Source organism: Chiloscyllium plagiosum, chromosome 11 (assembly GCF_004010195.1).
Source record: "Chiloscyllium plagiosum isolate BGI_BamShark_2017 chromosome 11, ASM401019v2, whole genome shotgun sequence".
In the NCBI taxonomy this organism is placed as follows: domain Eukaryota; kingdom Metazoa; phylum Chordata; class Chondrichthyes; order Orectolobiformes; family Hemiscylliidae; genus Chiloscyllium; species Chiloscyllium plagiosum.
In genome coordinates this window covers 67,446,857-67,460,417 of record NC_057720.1, presented here as the reverse complement: position 1 = coordinate 67,460,417, position 13,561 = coordinate 67,446,857, and the positions used below count along the sequence as shown (strand labels likewise).

Sequence of the window (13,561 nt, the reverse complement as noted above, 5' to 3'; positions counted from 1 at the left end):
CCTAAAACTGTTGAACTCATATTGAATCCAAAAGGCTGTGGAGTTCCCAATTGGAAAATGAAATGTTTTTCTTCCAGCTTATGCTGAGCTTTGCTGGAGCACTGTAGCAAGCCTGAGACAAAGACGTTGTCCAGGGAACACGGTGACGTGTTGAAGTAGCAGGCAACTGGAAGCTCAAGGTCTATTTTGTCGATAGAACATAGGTATTCTGTAAAGCAGTCACCCAGTCTGCAGTTCGCCTCCCCAATGCAGAGGAGACCACATTGTGAGCAACAAGTAAGTAGACTAAATTGTCACTTGCTACTGGAAGTGCAGGTGGAGTGCTATTTCACCTGGAAAGTGTGTTTGGGCCCTTGGGTACTGAGAAGGGAGGAAGTAAGTGGACAGGTGTTATACCCTCTGTGTTTGCAGGGGAAGGTGCCGCAAGGCTGTGGTGGGTGTTGGGAGTGATAGAGGTGTGGACCAAGGTTTTAGATTAGATTAGATTACAGTGTGGAAACAGGCCCTTCGGCCCAACAAGTCCACACCGACCCGCCGAAGCGAAACCCACCCATACCCCTACATTTACCCCTTACCTAACACTACGGGCAATTTAGTATGGCCAATTCACCTGACCCTGCACATCTTTGGACTGTGGGAGGAAACCGGAGCACCCGGAGGAAACCCACGCAGACACTGGGAGAACGTGCAAACTCCACACAGTCAGTCGCCTGAGGCGGGAATTGAACCCGGGTCTCTGGCGCTGTGAGGCAGCAGTGCTAACCACTGTGCCACCGTGCCGCCCACGGTGGCACAGGTGTCCTGGAGGAAACAATCCCTGTGAAAGGCTGACAAGGGAGAAGTCTGGAATACATGTCTGGAATTTGCAAATAAGGTGGCTAATGATCCTATGGATGTGGATGCTGGTGGGATGGTAGGTGAGGACAAGGGAGACCCTATCGCTGTTGTGGGAGAGATAGAGAGGGAATAAAGGCTGAAGTGGGAGAGATGGGTCAGACCCAGCTGGAGGCCGTGTCAAAAATGGTGCTGGGGAATCCTCACTTGAGGAAGAAGGTGGACATTTTGAAGGCCCTCTTGTTGAAGTTGGCATCATCAGAACAGATGTGACAGAGAGGAAGAAATGGGAGAATGTAATAGTCTTTACAGGAAGCAGGGTGTGAGGATGTATAGTCAGGGTAACTGTGGGAGTTGGTGGGTTTCTAGTGGATATTGCTGGCCAACTTATCCCAGAAATGGAAACAGAAATGTTAAGGAAGGGAAGGGAGGAGTCAGAGAAAGACTAAGTGAGGGTGAGAGCAGGGTGGAAATTGAAAGCAAAATTTATGAAACTTTTCCAATTCTGGATAAGAGAGGGAAGCAGCACTGACGATGTCATCAATGTAAAGGAGAAAGAGTTGTGAGTTGGAGCCGGAGTAGGACTGAAACAAAGAATGTTCCACATACCCCATAAAGAGACAGGCATAACTTGAGCCCATGACCACCCCCCAGGCCTGAAGAAAATGAGGAGTTAAAAGAAGTTGTTCGGGGTAAGGACAAACTCGGGTGGCGGTGGATGGGGTCAGTTCAAGCTTTCTTTTCAGAAAGAAACAGAAGGCCCTGAGACCATCCTGATGTAGCATGGGTGTGTAAAGGGATTATATGTCCCTGATAAAGAGGAGGTGGCTAGAGCCTGTAAACTGCTTTTCGCCATTTATATAAATGATTTGGATGTGAACATAGGAGGTATAGTGAGTAAGTTTGTAGATGACACCAAAATTGGAGGTGTAGTGGACAGCGAAGAAGAGAACAACAGGATCTTGATCAGATGGGCCAATTGCTGGGGTGTGGCAGATGGAGTTTAATTTAGGTAAATATGAGGTACTGCATTTTGGAAAGGCAAATCAGGGCAGGACTTATACACTGAATGATAAGATACTGGGGAGTGTTGCTGAACAAAGATACTTTGGAATGCAGGTTCAAAACTCCTTGAAATTAGAGGCGCAGGTCGGTAGGATAATGAAGAAGGCACTTTCCTTTATTGGTCAAAGCATTGAGTACAGGAGTTGGGAGGTTATGTTGTGGCTGTACAAGACATTAGTAGGCCACCTTTTGAATATTGTGTGCAGTTCTGGTCTCTTCTATTGTTGTGAAACTTGAATGGGTTCAGAGAGGATTTACAAGGATGTTGCCAGGGTTGGAGGGTTTGAGCTATAGGGAGAGGTTGAATAGGCTGTGCCTGTTTTCCCTGGAGCGTCGGAGGCTGAGGGGCAACCTTACAGAGGTTTATAAAATCATGAGGGGCATGGATAGGGTAAATAGACAAATGTACTGGAGAAAGAGTCTGGGACACCCGCACCAATCAACCACATCGCCCTGTGGCCCAACATTTCAACTCCCCCTCCCACTCTGCCGAGGACATGGAGGTCCTGGGCCTCCTTCACCGCCGCTCCCTCACCACCAGACGCCTGGAGGAAGAACGCCTCATCTTCCGCCTCGGAACACTTCAACCCCAGGGCAACAATGTGGACTTCAACAGTTTCCTCAGTTCCCCTTCCTCCTTGGATGCTGCCTGAACTGCTGTGCTTTTCTAGCACCACTCTAATCTAGACTCTGGTTTCCAGCATTGTTTTTACCTAAATAGACAAGGTCTTTTCCCTGGGGTGGGGGAGTCCAGAACTAGAGGGCGTAGATTTAGGGTGAGAGAGGGAAACATTTAAAAGGGACTTAAGAGGCGGCTTTTTTGCACAGAGGGTGGTGCCTGTATGGAATGTGCTACCAGAGAAAGTGGTGGAGGCTGGTACAATTACAACATTTAAAAGGCATTTGAATATGGTACTTTAATAGGAAGGGTTTAGAGGGATATGAGCCTTTTTCGTAACAGTTTCTACCCTACTGTTGTTAGAATACTGAATTGACTCACAAACTCTTAATATTCGCCTGTACTTGTGTTCTTGTTTTTGGTGCTGTTTACCTATTATTTACTATCTATGCTACTTAACTGTGTGATCTGCCTGTATTGTTCACAAGACAAAGCTTTTCACTGTGCCTCGGTACACATGACAATAAATTCAATTCAATTCAATGTGCTGGCAAATAGGGCTACATTAGTTTAGGATATCTGTTTGTCATGGATGAGTTGGACCAAAGGTCTGTTTCTGTGTTGCACATCTCTATGACTCTATGACTAACTCGAAATTCGGAAGTTGGCGTAAAGAGTCAGTGGAATTGTGGATGTAAGTGGGAAGGGACTAGACAAGGGAAGAAAATAATTGCGTGAGATAGGAAGAGATGAGTTCCATGGAGCAGGAACAGGCAGATACAATGTGTCTGACCAGCAGTCCTGTTTGTGGATTTTGGGAAGGAGGTAGACGTTTGGGGTTTACGGGACTATCTGTTTGGAGGCAGTGGAGGGGAGATTATCAGATGAAACGAGTTGGAGGCAGTGGAGGGGAGATTATCAGATGAAACGAGATTGGTGACCGTAGTGGACACAATGGCATGATGTTCCACAGTGGGGTCATGATCCAAGGGGAGATATCGGAGAGCTGGCCCTCAGCCTCTGCAATGTAGAGATTAGTATGCCAGACAACAGCAGCACCACCCTTATCAGCAGGCTTAGTTTCAAAGTCAGGAATGGATCTGAGAGCATGGAATGCAGTCAGTTCAGAAAGAGATAGGTTGGAAGGGGTGAGGAAGGCAGAGAAATTGAGGCAACCAATGTCACATTGATAGTTCTTGATGAACAGGTCCAGTGGAGATAAAAGGCCATGAGGGACAGGTCCAGGGAGGGAGAGTGTTAGAGGCAGGTGAAGGGATCTTTGGGATGGGGAGAGGACTCTTATGCAAAGAAATGGGCACGGAGGCAAAGGCCACAGAAAAAGAGTTCAATGTCATGGTGTACCTGAAATTCATTAAGGGAGGGACAGAGGGATAAAAACTGAGAGACCTTTGCTGAATATGGAATACTGAGTCCCAGAAAGCAGTCTACTGAACCTTGCTTGCACACTTCTCAGTCAAGTTTATCCTTCCTTAGGCCAAAATTACACTCTCTAAATGTGGTCTCACTAAAGCCTTATATGGTTGCAAAATGTATGCAAAGAAAGAACTTCCATTTGCAGAGTATATACCATTACCTGAATCAATCCAAAAACAGATCACATCCAATCAAGTACTTTTGAAGTATAGTTGCTGTTGTGGGGGAGTACAGTTACAAATCTGCACACAGCAGGACAGCACAAGTAGCAACAAGGTAAATGACCAGAAATTATATTTGTGGTAATGTCAGTTGAGGGATATATGTTGACCAGAAGACTAGGAAAACTCCCTTGTATCTATGACTTTCAAATAACCAAAGAAAGAAGGACGAAAGAGTATAAATTTAAATTAAAGTTAGTGAATAGTAAGCTTAAAATGGATAGTATCAAGAATTTTATTTTCTCAAGAACAATCCTGATTTGGAATAATTCATCTTTACCCATATCTAAACAATCAAATAAACATTATATTTGCAAAGCAGCATTTTTGTCATCCCTGATTACCCTGAAAATATGTAAATTACTTACACAAATCTGTATCTCCTATGAAAACAATGTTGTAGGGATAGTTATTATGTACATATGAATATTGTATATTTGATAGATATAAAATCACTCAAACACAGTTAAGCGCTAAGATCGAAGCATTAGTAGGAAGAGGTTGTCTAGACAACGGAGTGTTCTTGCATCTTGCACTGTGTGTTTAAAATTGAAAATTTTCACCAAAAATCTCAACCTGAAATATTAACCCACCTTTTCTTATTTCGGAAACGCATACTTGACATGCTACCACATAAATTTAAGTCTCAGACATAGCTTAGTCTCTCAAGAGATAAAATCAACTGATTCTGAAGACAATGTACTGATTGCTCTTATCCTAACTTAGAGAATTGCCAAAACGCATCTAACACCAGTAACTTTTCAAGTACTTAAATTAAACAAGAATCAGTTTACAATAATTTATCTATCAGTACTCTTCATTTTGAAGAATACCTGTGCCCACACCTCCCTCCTCACCTCCAAAGAAGGCCCCAAAGGATCATTCTAAATCCAGCAGAGATTTACTTGCATATCCTCGCACCTCATTTACAGCATTCATTGCTCTTGATGTAGTCTCCACTATATCGGAAAGACCAAGTGCAAACTCATGGAACATCTCTGGTCCATATGCACTAACCAACCCTCCCTCCACCTTCCTGTGGCCATCCATTTCAATTCCCACTCTCCCCCTCCCCATGACATGTCCATTCTGGGCCTCTTCCACTGCCTAAACAAGGCCACCCACAAACTGGAGGAGGAACATCTCACCTTCCACCTTGGAAGCCTACAACCACATGACCTCAACACTGAATTCACCAGTTTCCAAATCTCCCCTGCCTCCACCTCATCCCAGATCCAACACTCTGACACAGCTCCACCCTCTTGACCTGACCTACCTGTCCATCTTCCTTCCCAGCTATCCACTCCACACTTCCCACTGACCTATCACTATCGCCTCCTACCTTTCCCCCAGTGCCCCCCACCATTTATTTCTTAGCCCCCTTCCCCACCCAGTTCTGATGAAGGGATAAGCCCAAAACGTCAATTCTTTTGCACCTCAGATGCTGCCTCATCTGATGTACTTTTTCCAGAGCCACACTTTATCGACTCTGACTTCTCCAGCATCTGCAGTCCTCACTCTCTCCTACTCTTCATTTTACAAACAGATTAAAGCAGGAACTTTTCAACTCTCTAACATAACTGATCTATTGAAAATTGGAGGAACAACACCTCTTCTTCCACCTACAGCCTGGAGGACTTAACATTGAGTTCTCCAATTTCAAATAACCTCCCTTCTCATCCCCTGACTTCCTTTCCAGCTCCTCCTCCTCCTCCTTTCCATTCATCTTATCAACCCTACCTTCCATCTACCAACCAGATTAATTCCTCCCATTGACCAAATAGATCATACCCTCTATCTGTGTTTACCTATCCCTACCTCACCTCCCCACCCATAACTTTCTCTATCTGCAGCTCCCCTTACACCCAGCCCCAGTCCTGAAGAAAAGTTGATTTCTCCACCTCCTGATTGCCTGGCTTGCTGTGTTCTTCCAGCCTCCTGCTTGTCTACCTTGGCTTCCAGTATCTGCAGTTTTTTTTGTGTCTCTACCTATTGAAAACCTTTGACATGCTAAATGTATAATGTAATCAGAATAATTTGAACCAAAGGGTTTCACTATCAGTCAATCTTTCAAAGTGTGTGTAGAATCTGTTGCAAACAAGCAGCTATCATCCATTTTTAAGTTGTAATATTTACTTTGAAGATTTGATTGCAGTGGGGGAGATTTTGTAAAACTGCAGTGAATAAATTATGAAGCAAAATAGCAGGATCCTTTACAAAACAGTCTACTTGTTAAATTCATGACTGCCTGCAAAGTTTATTAACTAGAGGTTTTTGGTCTCAATATGTGCATACCAAATGACAATGCTCCTGCAGATCTTCAATGCAAATTACCCTTATTATGTTTATTGATCCCATTTAGCCTAAGAAAGTTGACAAGTGAGATCACCTGAAAGAGATACTGCAGTTAAGCAACATATATAGATGATTGCTCAAAAGCCTATGCATTATAAACAATACATTTAAAACAATACATTTAAAACAATACATTTTAAACAATAAATAAAAAATTGTATAAATTCAATAACTAACCACTTGGTTCTAAACTTTCAGGTTAAACTTGTAACTTCCTCTCATTTGTCCTACAGTTCCAAGTTGTCACCCAAGTGACCAGTCTTAATGGGTAAATCTAGGCCAAGACAGAAGGGCTAAATGGAGTTGCAACTTGGGTGTACTGCCTGAGTATCAGACACCATCAGTACATTTACTAGTAGTTTATTTGACTGTGCTATTTCTATTATTTCAGCTAATACAATTTTAGATATACCTGTTATAATTTCATTCCTCTAACTTAGGCTAAACTGTGCCAGATCAGATTGTTGATAAATAATATCCTATGTGACTTCATAGATTTGCCTGAACTTTATTCATCAATAACGTCTAAGGAACCAAGGTTTCCTCATGCACACAAAATTTAAAGCCATGTCACACTGAAAAAATAGTGATGGATTGAAGAGCCACTACAGGATTATTGCAACCATTTCTACCACTCTTCATGGAATGGCTTTTATAAAGAGCCATCTGGAGGAAAACGTATTCGGAGCCTAACATGGAGAAATTAGTCACCAAAAAGTATAGAGTCTAAAGCCATTCTGTAAAGCTAAAGAACAGTGACTGTATTTTTGTGATACTCTGGGAATATGCCTATGCTTTGCTTTACAGGTCTTTGATTTTTCACTCAACAAAGAAGACTTGATATTTATGAACTCACTGAAGAATACTAAAAAGCTGATTACACTGAACTATCCTTTATGGAAGGAACAGAAACCTCAATGAGAAGCAACTATTGTCAAAAAGGATCTTTCTCAGTAAAGTGAACATGTCCAATGAAAACTCAGAAACAGTTTTACATCTACAATGAGTTGTATAAGCAAACTGACATTTATTGAGGATTTTATTTGTTTCAATTAAATGCTCCACTTGATCAGTTATATATTTACCAGGAAAAGAGCACTCCACGAAAGTTTCATAAGATTCACATTTGTGCCCTCTTCCAAATATCAAGTGATTTCTACATTTAAACTTGAAGTTTGCATTAATCCATATCTTTTGCTTAACTAATTAGCATTGAGAATTAAAGATTATTTAATTCAGACACTCAGTGCAGTATACTGTCCACATCATTTCGTCTTAATTTCATCTACTTGATGCAAGTAATAACCCATGCTGAAATGTACTTGTGCAAATAGAGAACGGTTACTACATTTACCCCAATATATGGAGTGGCAGTTGAGAAATTAAAAGTGAGGAAAAAGACACATGATCATTTTAAACTTATGGTTAACCTGAGGCTCTGAGACAGCAAAGTCAGATTCACAGGAATAATCTTCTGTGCACCATCCTTTTTATTTTGTATTCAGAAAATCATCTTATGCTGTTTCCCCTAGTTTTACTGCCTTTTTGAATGCATAACAGCTGAATTATGCAACAGGACATAGAATGTTTAAATGTACCAAAATCAACCTTGTTACTTCTTTGTATTTTTTTCATAGAATTTCTGGAACTTGGCTCTGAGAGTAACTCCCTGATAATCATTTTTGTAACCAAGCACATCATGTCAAAAATTAGAAAGCCTGTAACTATATCCTGGAATAAGTACTTGAATTGTAAATTATATTAAATTAAAATGTTTATACATACTTAAATTTTAGAATACTTGCATCTGTTATCAAATCAGTTATACTAAATATGTGGTGAATACCTGAGTATGTTGTCAAAGCCATTGAGTGATTCAATAGACACCTTTTCAAAGTTACAAATTTATTGGGGAATAGAATGGGGTAGAAGTTTGCTTACATTTTGATGCCTTTGCTGGCTATTGAAAATCATTAAATATCTTAACAAGTGCATTCACACCATTAAGTACATTATAAAATAAATGGGAAAGAAAAGAGGTTCCAATTTTAAAAACCTGATTACCATTTTAGATTTGAATTTTAGAAATTTGACAGTTTAAAACATGACGATCCAGTTGATTCTAGATTCAGATGATACTAAAATGCAAAACTAAAGCAGAGTTCCAAATGTATCCTGAAATGCCAGATAGTTTCAATATCTGGCTCTATGTTATTTTAATAAACTACATGAGATTCTATATTTCTTTGTTAGTTCTCCCTTTGATGACAGGATCAACACACAGATTACATAAGCATTGGTCACATAATCTTTATGCTAAAATTCCACTTTCAGTTATGGCAAACATTTACCCACAAAAATATGAGAAGTCAAATAATGCTAATCAACAAAGCTGGTTAACCAAATTACTGGCTCATGACACTGAAATTGGTGTCCTTATCATTGGATGCATAAATAGTGCTTCCTACATTTTCTTTGCAAAGTACTAATCACTTTTACATGGGAATACATGTGTTTGAGAATGAGGAATAAAAACAGAAAAGAAAATCACTGCAACAGTATAGCTAATCAGTCAGCATCTGAAATTGAAGCTTTCACATTTTGAGTGAAATCATTCATTATAGGCTGCTTTTTTTAAAAAAAGTCAGGCTGAAAATGAATGGAACTGACTTGTACCTTTGGTAAATATAAATGTGTTAGAAAGTAAAGTGGTACTGAGTGTGTAATGTGCAGTTTCAATACCTGAAACTGAAATATCTACAACTGGTGGTTTGATAATGGGCTCAGCTCTGCGTTTGAATATTACTCACTGCACATGTTACATTTCTCTGTACTCACTTAAAGTTGCATTCCATAGACACCAATCACTACAAAGGACAATTAATAGTTAACATTGTGTTAGCATCTCCTTAACATTTCTTCCATCAATACTTGTCAGCCTTTTTACCTCTGTTAAACACTTGCAATATTTTACTAAGTTAAAGGCTTACTATAAATTCATGTTCTTGTTTGTTGTGTAGTTCCACAAGCTACACTTCCCCATGCTATGCAGATACATTCCACCAACATGTTTGCTACCAATTGGATCTCTTTCAGCCTACCTTAGAGAGAGAGACATTGAAGCGTGTAACTTCACATGCAGACACTTTCTTCCAAATCCAAAATTCTTAAAATTGTTTTCCAAAACTTCATCCTTACTGCTTGTGGTTTTGGATTCAGTGATGTGATTCAATACATTGACTCCCATTTCTTACTTCATTTTGATGCTCTTACCATTCTGGAAAGTTTTCATTCCTTCTATCAAGAATATCTTTCAATGTGCAGTTTTCCTTCAGATTTTCATCCATCTTTTTTCCTAGAAAATTGTTGTGACCCCCTCAGTGAGCACTGTAGGAGAGCAGAGGAATTGAGAGGGGCAGGCCTGGAAGAACAGTGGGAAAGACCTGCCTACCTGGAGGGGTGGGGCTGTACAGAGGAGATTGTGTGATTGCTTAAAAGCATCTTGGGTAAGGTCTACCATTTCTACTGCTGCAGAAGTGGGGAAGGTTAAGTTGTTCAGGTCGCATCCAATTCAACAGAAATGCAAAGGTTTGGAGCTGCTTTACGGTTATTCCCTGAGACACAGCTCAATGCTTGCCACTGGTACCTTGGAGGACATGACCCCAAACCTTTAGCTTGCAGCCTCCATTTTGAGAAGACACAGTGCTGCCAAGGTACTCAGCTGTGAAGTGCATTATTGCAGAACCTACTCTCAAGGATCCAGAGCTAGAAACCATAACTAGGCTCCTCTCACTATTGAAGAGGCCAAAACTAGCAATCAGCTCAGTAAGCAGGCACAGTGGATCAGTGGTTAACACTGCTGCCTCACAGCACAGGAACCTGGGTTCAATTCCACCCTTGGGCCGTGTGGAATTTGCACGTTCTCCCCGTGTCTGCATGGATCTCCTGAGGGTGCTCCAGTTTCCTCCCACAGTCCAAGGATATGCAGGTTAGATGGATTGACCATGCTAAATTATCCCTAGTATTCAGGGATGTGTAAGCTCAGTGATTAGCCATGGGAAATGTAAAGTTACAGAGATGGGATGAATCTGGTTTGGGATGTTCTTTTGAGGGTCAGTGTGGACTCAGTCAGCCAAATGTCCTACTTCCACACTCTAAGGATTCTGTAATTCCATGCACCAGAAACAGAATCCAGGGACTCTCAGAACTATACAGCCTAGAATTTTGGATTGGGATTGCACTAGCATTATAAATAAACTGGTTACCTACAAATACTTATCAATAATCTAGGTATTTGACTCAGTATTATACCAGTAGGCATCCACTGAATCTGACCATCAGTGATGGAGGGAGTGAATGCTTGTGAATGTGCAGCAGGTCGAGTGGGCTGCTCTGTCCTGGATGACATCAAGCTTCTTAAGCATTGCTGGAGCTGCCCCCATTTAGGCAGGTGGGAGTATCCCATCACACTCCTGAATTGTGCCTTGTGCACAGGCTTTGGAGAGTCAGGAGATGAGTTACTTACCATAGTATTCATAGCCGAGAGTGTGGTGTTGGAAAAGCACAGCAGGTCAGGCAGCTCCGAGGAGCAGGAAAATCGACGTTTCCGGCATTAGCCCTTCATCAGGAATGCGCCTCATTTCTGATGAAGGGCTTATGCCCGAAACATCAATTTTCCTGCTCCTTGGATGCTGCCTGACCTGCTATGCTTTTCCAGCACCATACTCTCAACTGTGATTTTCAGCATCTGCAGTCCTCACTTTCTCCACAGCATTCCTAGCCTTGACCTACTGTTGTAACCACTGTATTTAAATGAAGAATCCAGTTCAGTTTCTAGTCAATGGTACTCCTCATGATGTTAATAATGCAGGATTTAGCGATGGACCATTGAACATTGCTATTGGAGATTGTCATTGCCTAGCATTTGTGTGTTGCAAATGCAGCCCAAACCTGGATATTGTCCATTTGAACAGTATCTGACAGGTCACAAATGGTGCTGAATATTGTGTAATTGTCAGAGAACTTCTGACCTTATGATGGAGGGAAAGGTCAGCTCCAACAACCACAATCATCTTCCGATGTACCAGATATGACTCCAACGAGTGGAGAGTTTTTCTCATGATTGCTCACTGATTAAAGTTTTTCTAAGGCTCCATGATGCAACACTCAGTCAAATGCAGCCTCGATATCAAGGGCTGCCACACTCACCTCATCTCACTGAGGCACTTCTGTTTTCAAAAATATGCTTTAGTCATAAAGTTTCAATTTTAGAGGATTTGCAAGAAAATTCTACGTGTCCCAAGACATATTTCACTTGTTTCAACTCTTAACAGTCTTAATATTTACAAAATACATTTCACATCAGTTATATAACCTAATGACAAAAAATTTCAAACTGGAATTTACAGAAAGTACAATGGATGTAAATTTCTCCATTCAACCTGTTTCCCTTTGAAATGCTTCATTTCTTCCACACTCTTGATCTACACCATATATTTTTGTAAGGCGCATAGCCCAAGGGACTCTACAGATTCTAGGCCTATGTAATCGTGAAAGCAATCTTGCCCCATTGCATTTCTACAGCAGTTGGTCCAAATTTTAGTGCAGCCCTCAGCACATAGTCCTGGACTTCAGGACATGGCAGTCTGCAACACTCAGTTGGGGAACAATTCCCCGCACTGAAAATAAACAAGTTTTGGGTAGACCAGACAGCATTTTACTGAGTGGATTGTCCTCCAGGCACAGTTGTGTTTTGTGAGGCACTAATTTAAGCATGAAACATTTTTGCATTCTGTAATTGACATGGAAACTGAGAAACTGCAGTTACTGATCCCTCTCGAACTTCCTCTTTCAGGTACTAATAGGTGACGTGTTGCTCAGTAACATGTTCACAGGAAGCTGGCATAGCAGGTGCAACTGGCAAAATCAGCTAGTGTCTTCTCATCATTACACTTCAATAAACCTGAAACTCGATGGATGAAAATCTCAGCAAAAAAAGTTGAGGTTTTACCTGCAGCCAACTGAATATTTGTGCAAATGGAATATTTAACCTAGTTATTATATATAATGCTGCTAGCCGGGAGTTGGGTTCAAGAAGAATGGTTGAAATTAGGGAATGGTGGGAAATGAGCACTGGTTATATGTTTATTCATTTGTTTTGATACACAACACAATGATTCTCACGGAAAGTATTAGGGCTGAATAATTATCAGGTGTTTACTTGCTTCCTCAATATTTGGAACTGTACGAACCAGGAAAATTTGAGGTTTAATAAATATCCAGTGTTGACTTAGTCTCACCAAAAGGTGGAAAGCCCCTGTAAATGGCCTCAACACTCCCAAATAAGGGAAGCCAGAGTTTCTGTTTTTGATTGTGATCCAAGAACACCCTCTGGAAATGTTCAAGTGTGAAAGTCAAGAATAGGATTGGTTTCAGCTACCCAACACTCACTTTACAGGCTCAGCTGAACATGATGCCTATAACAAAGAGCTAATGACTACAGGAGGGTGTGCAAAAAAGAGCGAATTGACAGTAGAATAGTGAGGGAAAGGCCCAGTTTTAATCTCCGTCTAAAAAGAAATCCATCAAGTGTTACCAGGGGGATTAACGTGTATATTTGAAAACACATGAGACCAATTCAGTTTCAGAATCTGCTTCATTGGATACAATAACATGTCACAATTATATAATTGCCCAACCAAAAACTGATATACAGTATTAATGCCTGTGCAATATTATCTGTTATGATAGTGCTTTGTAGGTTTGTGGAAACCTGATTGCTGCCTCTGATCAGATTAACCTTTGTGGGAATCTCCCAATCCAGTAAGTGAAGAATATATTCTCGAAACCATATCCCTCCTTTTGCATCAGTCAGTTGCCATGTTCTTTGATTAATACGTGTTCAGCACAGCCTCTTTGATAGCTTCTGTGAAACAGTAAGTGTGTAAGGCAAGCGTGGGATTTTAGTCACAGTTGGGTAAGGGTTTAGGGTGCCAGTTGGAAGTAGTGGGTATGATAAAAGTTGGTAGACTGG

At 41.1% G+C, this 13,561-nt stretch overlaps 1 protein-coding gene across 6 annotated transcripts in view; it reads left to right on the top strand.

The window, feature by feature from the left end:
- Positions 1–12,405, top strand: part of zgc:110366 (uncharacterized protein LOC550476 homolog) — a 113,948-nt gene extending 101,543 nt beyond the window's left edge. For 2 of the 6 annotated variants that reach the window (XM_043699664.1, XM_043699669.1), the window contains one exon: positions 7,336–8,318. In XM_043699664.1, coding sequence (XP_043555599.1) covers positions 7,336–7,449 — 114 coding nt within the window. In that variant the 3' untranslated portion in view covers positions 7,450–8,318. Of the gene's footprint in view, positions 1–7,023; positions 8,319–12,382 lie in introns of those variants that run through there. The other 4 variants (XM_043699668.1, XM_043699666.1, XM_043699667.1 and 1 more) reach the window with 3 other exon arrangements.
- The last annotated feature ends 1,156 nt before the right edge of the window (positions 12,406–13,561 follow it).